The sequence below is a fragment of the Ptychodera flava genome, chromosome 6 (genome assembly GCF_041260155.1).
Source record: "Ptychodera flava strain L36383 chromosome 6, AS_Pfla_20210202, whole genome shotgun sequence".
NCBI classification, from domain to species: Eukaryota; Metazoa; Hemichordata; class Enteropneusta; family Ptychoderidae; genus Ptychodera; species Ptychodera flava.
Window position 1 is genome coordinate 34575422 of NC_091933.1, and position 7734 is coordinate 34583155.

General features: G+C 40.9%; 1 protein-coding gene across 1 annotated transcript; it reads right to left on the reverse strand.

The window, feature by feature from the left end:
• Positions 1-564: 564 nt before the first annotated feature.
• On the reverse strand, positions 565-6848 carry LOC139135584 (FAD-dependent oxidoreductase domain-containing protein 2-like). The gene is made up of 9 exons (XM_070703051.1): positions 6609-6848; positions 6124-6172; positions 5362-5659; positions 4558-4861; positions 4050-4392; positions 3453-3698; positions 2756-2975; positions 2296-2527; positions 565-1657 (listed from the first exon to the last, which is right to left on the reverse strand). Exons 2-9 carry the CDS (start codon positions 6149-6151, stop codon positions 1469-1471), a joined length of 1860 nt encoding a protein of 619 aa, XP_070559152.1. The 5' UTR covers positions 6152-6172; positions 6609-6848; the 3' UTR covers positions 565-1468.
• Positions 6849-7734: the final 886 nt, after the last annotated feature.

Below are 7734 nucleotides of genomic sequence, written 5' to 3' on the forward strand. Positions count from 1 at the left end.
TGATGAAGTTCATTGAGTGGGGGTGCGAGAGAGAGAGAGAGAGAGAGAGAGAGAGAGAGAGAGAGAGAGAGAGAGAGAGAGAGAGAGAGAGAGAGAGAGAGAGAGAGAGAGAGAGAGAGAGAGAGAGGCTTCAGACTACACTGTGAAATATACCTTTGCAGTTCCACAATCACCACAATATAAACACCTTTGGGAGTATCTTGAGTTCAAGTTTATGAGGGAGTTTGAGAATTTGGGAGAGAGAGTCTGAGAGAGGAAGAGCTTGAGAGAGAGAGTTTGAGGGAGTTTGAGAGAGAGTTTGAGAGAGAGAGAGAGAGAGAGAGAGAGAGAGAGAGAGAGAGAGAGAGAGAGAGAGAGAGAGAGAAAGAGAGAGAGAGAATGGGGAAGGCTGAAGTCAAGCAAACTCCCTGCAAACCACGTGGTGACCAGTTTAACATCAGTTGCCGACCAAAAGCTAAGGGTATGTCGTTTTCACACGGCATGTGAGTAATAGAAGACCACGATAGCAGAATTAGGAGGTGTGAAAGGGTAGGTGGTATTTTAAAATTATTAGTCAACACTTGGTTACGTTACTGAATGAATGTCTTTTATTCATAACAGAACATTATCCGGACTCAAAGTTACATTACTCCATCTTTTAATGAGAAAAAGCAAATTCTGCTGAATACGGGGCCATGGCTTTTCTTGAGTAATTGTCTTAAGCTTTCTACAGCGGGGTGGAAAAAGGATTCCTTAACTTACTTTGTAAAATCTACTGTTATGTTTGGTCTGCGTATCTTCTTTATATGTAGACACACTTTTTTGAGAATGAACAAACAAGCAAACGATACACAGACATTACTTTGTGGGTTCATAATCTTAAATTTCTCTCTTTTCACGAAAAGTTGACAGAAACGTTTACACCGGTGTGGAAGCACGAGCGTATAGTACCGACAAAACATATATACTTTGAAGTACTAAAGTGATATAAACAAATTATTGACAAACCTAACGGCTGATCAGATTCGTCTTACTAGTACCTTTGTTGTAACATTATCTATTCAATTTTTAATGTTTGAAAACATGCCGAAAAGTGTATGAAGATATAAATTGGGCATAAACGATGTGAGGATCAACTGTTATAAACTGGATTAAATCCGATTTTTTGGCTGATGAGCGATTAGCATCTTTGAGTAACAGGATGGCATTTCTTCGCTAGTTTTGGTTCACAAAGCTAACTTTTTGCTGGGTTTGTAAAGCAGTATCACTATTCATTGTCACCCTTACTCGAAAATGTCATAGGGCGAATCCCTTGTGTGATTTTAGACTTTAAAGGATTTCATATTGTTTTACAAAATTCATTGCAAACAGAAAGAACGAATCATCAACGTTGTCAACATTTCTTGTAATTGACATGTATAGAAAGAGTGGAATCCACTGCGGCAGATTTCGGGGCCAGAACATGTTGATCATATCATGTTTTTAGAAGTTACATGTCAGCAATGTCCACCTGATTATATCTAACCACACTCATGCTGCATTCGTATTTCTTGTCCGCTTTGGCCATCTCTGTCTTCCTCTGCTCTTCAATTTCTTCCTGGCTCCACGGTCTGTACACCTTGGGCCACATGTCGGGGGTAAAAAGCTGCTCGTAAAATCCTCCCTTTCCGATACCAGTCTGCAATATCGAATGAAAAAATCGAGGGTCATGAAAAAAAACGGACGTGAGAGTAAGATGTCATGGTCTAACATTGTCGCGGGAGACGAGTCATAGAGAGTTCGCGTAAGAAGATGCGAAACTTGTCAATGAATTTCGTGTTAAGGAGCTAGGTAATATCGTTTGTACAATTTTCAAACGCTGAGGAATGACGGCGGTTAAAAAAAAGCTATTGCCCGTTGCTATGGCACGGTCTTAAAGCATCATGACGAATCAAAAGCCTTACCAAGGTCAAAGCTTTTCTTTGATATACATAACTTGGATGAGTAAAAACGACTTCCAATCGATGGGGGCGATGTTTCTTGCACGTCATATTGTAAATAACTTATCCAGTGCAAGATCAATTTACCTGAGTGATAAATATTCACAGGAAAACAATTTGATTATCAGGAGCGATAGATCGACTTGTCGACGGATTTATTATATGCTCCCTCCATATGCAACTCACGTAAGATTTATATGAGGATGCCCTTTTTTGTTTATAGGGTCAACTTTCGGTGCTGTTTACTTAATATATTGTGACCCATTGAACTGAATTAGCCTTTCAGACTATATAACCATTGGGAGGTAGCTAAGGTACAGTAGCAGATAAGACTCACATGTCGGTGGAAGAGATTTTTCACTTTGTTGACGTATCTCTCTGGGTTGGTGTCGCCATCGAAGTTTCGGGTGTCGGCGCGGACCACCAGCGATCCACCGATGAAAAGGTCGTCTACAAGTTTGCCTTCCTTGAAAACTCGGAAAACGGCTTGCGGAAACGGCGAACACTTGCAGTTGGTGACGTTAGCATCGCCAGGGGTGAAAAATTCAGTTGCTTTCAATTCAGGGTATCTGTGTTACAGTAGGAGTGAAATTATACATACATGATTAGCATCGCCAAGAGTATGATGAAGTTGTCTCACCGTCGATGCGTCGAGACTTTGCAAAAGTGCCATGGAATGATTGCGTTTATCTGTTACATTATACTAGCATCACCCTAAGCGGCCAATAAAGCAGTATAATAATATAATATATCGTTATGGTGTCAACTTAGCCATATGAAGCATATATGCGACTTACTTTGCGATTGTATCCTCGATACTGATCAGAACGGCCAGCGGGGCGTCCTGGAACCACGACTGTTGCCTGACCCAGGCCTGTGGAAGTTCCCGGATGTATTCCACCTTTCCAGCACATTTCTCTTCTCCGGTTTTCGTGTCCTTGTCCACCTTAATCAAGACAACGTCGCAGAGGAACCCTTGACCGAGCTGGTAGAGAGCTGAAACAACGCTGACGTGCTCTGGAAATTTGGGGCAAGAAAACATAAGAAGAGTGAACGAGGGGGCTGAGACAACTCTGCAATGCTGTCAGGAAGTGTCCTGCCTTTTTGTTAATGGTTCAACTTGCATCCTACAGGTGGGTTTTTGGGAGTGCGAGTTAGAACCAGTTGATATATCGGAGGTGTAAATCGCTGAAGACGACAGATAACATTGACTAATAATATTACTTAATTGACACCTGCGTCGACCCTATCACCATATTGGAGCTGACGCCTGTTTTGCAACCGTAACGGGAGACATTAAAGTAATACAAGAACTTTATAAAATTTCTTTGTTTTTTATTTACTTTTAGTTAGGTTACCTAGCTTATCGATATACCTGAACATTATCTCGATACAGCACTTAGTTTTGTGATTCGTATATTTCACTTGTTGATCGAGACAGAAGAGGCTAGACGATCAGGGACACATCAGAAGTGAAAAGTCAATTATACGTACTGACAATCCACCTGCAAACCTCCTCCTGATCAATGGGACTGAACACTTTAGCCGGCAGAGCGATTCCGTTGTAGGTGTTTCGCAGCATGTGACACAGGGAACGCACGTTGTACCGGAAGCCGTGGATGAATCCCGAAGCTGCTCTCCGATCACGTGACTGCATGGGTGTTCCGATGAAGTACATATCTTTGATCGTCGTCTGCCAGTGTTCGTCTAGCACTGGGTATTTGCCGTCGGTGTGAGTACCTGTGATGAGGCAAATGTAGTCAGTGATATTCATTTGGTCAAGAGAATACTGTATGCTAATTTTTTTCTGCTGATTAATTAATTATCGCGCGTAAAGGTACACCTAGGATATCCCTAATTATTCCATGGAGGCAAAACTGTTTTGCCTCCATGATCCTTCCTAACCTACACGTTAAACTTGATGACCATTATTGACAATTTTTTTCGATTCGCAATCGTCACAGACGGTGTGAAATTTCTACCAATGCGTCATATCTCAAAACCTTGTTTAATCTTTTCCGATGTAAGTTACATAAAACAATATACACATGGCATGAACTTGAAATATGACAGATAATTTTGAAGACTCACTGGGTTGGCAGGTCTCGTCAAATAATGCGGGGTTCAGAAATCTCCAGCCGGTGCAGTTGATGATCTTGTCATAGCCATTTGTTACGAAACGACCGGTGCCTGGTGGATCCCAGTTTGGTAGGTGCATGTCATACTCTATGCTGAATTTTCCGTCGTCTGTCTTCCAAATGCGTGTTGCGTCACACTTGCGTAGAGCATGCAGTGACTTCAAGTGATACATGTCGAGTACGTTGTTGTTGACAGCTCGGAGATGGCCGACGAAATGAGTGTCCCATGCAAATTTCACGGGGTGCCTGTTGAACATATGTATGAGACCAGCCACGCCTGCAATGTGGTCTGCAACCTGATTATAAATGAAAGAATAACTTATTGTTACGGGGGGAAATGAGCTTCCTATTTCAAATAACTGAACTTTAATTCTATAGCAAGAATACCACCCATCGAACCAGATCTAAAGCCAATAAGAAAGAAAAGCACTACTCCACCACTTGGTGGCTCTTTTATTCACCTCAAATGCACTGTTTCCTCCGCCGAGGATACACACTTTCTTGTTCTTGTACTCCTCCAAATCCAAAGAGTGATCCTGATAGCTGTCTACGAGTTCCAATCCCTCTATCTTTGGATCGTGGGGCATTGCGGGACCAGTAGCCATCAGCAACACTCGGCTAGTAAAAGTTGGGCCGTTCTCAGTCTTGACGGTAAATCTTGACGTAGAATTCTGCCCGTCCATCACCTCGTCTCGATGTATTATTTTGACTTCGGTATTGTAACGGATGTTTGTCTTGTACTTTTTGCAGAAATCTTCTAAATATCTATGTGCAGAGAGAGGGTATCCAACCGATGTAAGATATATATATATATATATATATATATATATATATATATATATATCACAGTATACAGATATATTTGCTATGCTTAAACTTTAAACATAGCAAATATATATATATATATATATATTATATATATATATATATACATATATTTGCTATGCTTGAACTTCAAGTTGTATGAAGAAAAGACAGTCTATGATTGAGATGCAGAGACAACAAATGAATCGATAGTTCGACTATGGGGATGTGATAGCGAGTAATGATCCATAGTGTGCTTTCATGAAATGACGTGCTGTGCACCATTTTCCAAAGAGTGCAAAGTGCTAAAATGACATGGACAGCGTCAATGTCAGCAACCACTAGTGCAAGAGCCAAGACTGCCACTTGCACTTTAACTTTCTAAACACATGGCAGTGACAAAATGAGGTTTGTCTCAGAGAATCTGCAAGATAGAAATAGGTTTTTATATAAAAACTTACGTCACTAAGAGGTCAGCCTTGGGAAAAAGTTCTTCGGTGTAGTTAGTGAACAGTAGTGGGTTTAATTCTTCGTCGTTTATCAGAGAATTCCAGTCATGTCTGAAATTAAACTCGGGTTCCGGAAAACAGTTGTACTTCTTGTTAATTGAGATCAACGTACGATGGCGAGGATATTTCCGATAGAAGGAACCCGGCCCGTCGGCTCTCTCAAGCACCAGATAGTCCATCTTATTCTTTTCCATAAAGTAGGCCATCTGTACGCCAGAAGGCCCAGCGCCGACGATAAGATACTCGTAGTCTGTGAATCCAAGAAACGAGATTATTGGAGGAAAATCGAAGCCATCAAGCACGTCCATGAACAAGCCTGCACGCTTGTCCAAATTTATCCGACACCAAAAAAGGAAAATAAAATCTTTTCTCTTTTATATTTTTTCTTGTGCACAACTAAGTTCTGGACGACACTTCAGAGTCCCAATTCTCGGCATCATTCTTAAGCGCTAAAGCACATTATTTTCCAAATACAATATTTTCAAAATCCGAATTGCAATGAAGCTTGATGTTCTTGGTAATATGTGGCGACCTGTGCTAATTCGTACCCATCAAAACTAGTATGCCAAGTCAATTTCGGTCCAACTCCAAGCAGGCAATCGAGGGGTTTCACGGTAGCGCCATGTATGCAGTGACCTTTGAACTCAATCTGCGGAGCTGCTTTACACATGGGCTGAGATGGCGACAAATGCAATTTAAAAGACAAGGACTTACCAGTTTTCATCTGTGTGGTATTCGCCATTATGAACTCGTTCTATTAATTCTGAGAAGGAAAGAGAAATAAAGCGAACCAATCATTATTCTACATGTTACGACTGTTAGCCATTATGTTCTAGGCCGATGTTGCGATCATTTCCATCAGAAAAATGAGACCTTGACCTTACCTCTGTTACCTGACCGTTTTAGCATAACAGCACCGGCAGCAGTCACTTTCGTTGAGTCCTCATCTAAGTTGTGCTACACCTCATCGGACAGTCTCAAACTTACCCACTTTGTTACGCTCTACCTGGACGAATCCAGTAAAGTTAACCAACGAAATTTAGTTGACGATAGTGGTTCAGCACGCTGTGTTTTTTTTCCATCAAACGATCAAAAAACCGTCTGTAGAGAGGTTTTGCGTCAGCCGCACGCATTTGCCAAATCCCCCGATGTCATATATTTAAGTAAACTTAAACTCAGTAGTAGTTGCAGCCACTCACCTGGAATAGAGATATGTGTAAGACTAACGCACAACCAGAGACGGCCGACACTTACAAGGAGATCGGAGAGCCAGCAACCTCAAAAGTGTGCAAAACGCAGGGTCGCCGTATTAGTTATTTCTGACTCTCTGTCAAGGTGGGCGGGGCCAAGGTCTGTTTCAATCGAGGCTCCTCTGAAGGAGGGGCTAGGAGGAGAAGGTGTGTCGGAGTGCTCCAACCAATCACTGCGAAGGATCCACTAACCTTGGAGAGGTACGAGGGCAAGCTTTCACTTGTCTCTGGTTGACTGGGTTTTTTCTTAAATGTCAAGAGACCCCCTAGGAAACAACCAGTTTGAGACATTTTGAGGTGAAGAGTTCACCTCATTCTGAACAATGCGTCGATGTTATCACAGGTTATTAACCTACCATCAGCTTTTAAAGGGCACATACTCTGAGTAGTCCATCACTTTTCTTCTTTGCTTCTAAAAATTTACGAAACACTTTAAAGTCTGTTATATCGAAATATTAAGTGGCGAGCATTATCATATTTCAACGGGTTTTTTTTTAGAATCATTCAATTTGCAGCTACATCTCGTTTGAACTGTACCCAAGTTTGACCATAGAAGGTGAAGCGGTCTTTTGCACCATTGTGTGTTAATGATGTCTGAGTTTTGTAAATGCTATGTAACTTTTCTTTCCATATCAGCTTCATAATGTTTAAAAGCGAATCTGACGAGAAGGGACGAAAAGTACTTATTTTGAGTTGTTTTACAATGGATTCTCTGTATGCTATATGGAGATATGCAATATAGTACCTTCGAACAGTGACCCTGCATAGAGTAATGATGTCATCGTTGTGGTGTGTTTTTTCTTTTTAAATCAACTTTCCGATATTGTTAAAAATTGCATTTCAAGTAATGAACAATAAGAGAAGTACAAAACAATATGTTTCAAATTACAGTGTCACCTGTGCCTTGAACTTAAAACTCACTGCCTTGTTTTATTATCTGTCAAACTGTGAACAATATCATATACCTACCCTATCTCAATGAGAACAAGTCAAATAGTCTATAATCTACCTCACTTCCCTACGTAAAATAAACGTTTTTTTTCTCTTAAAATGTGTCTTCGCATAATAATCTTTA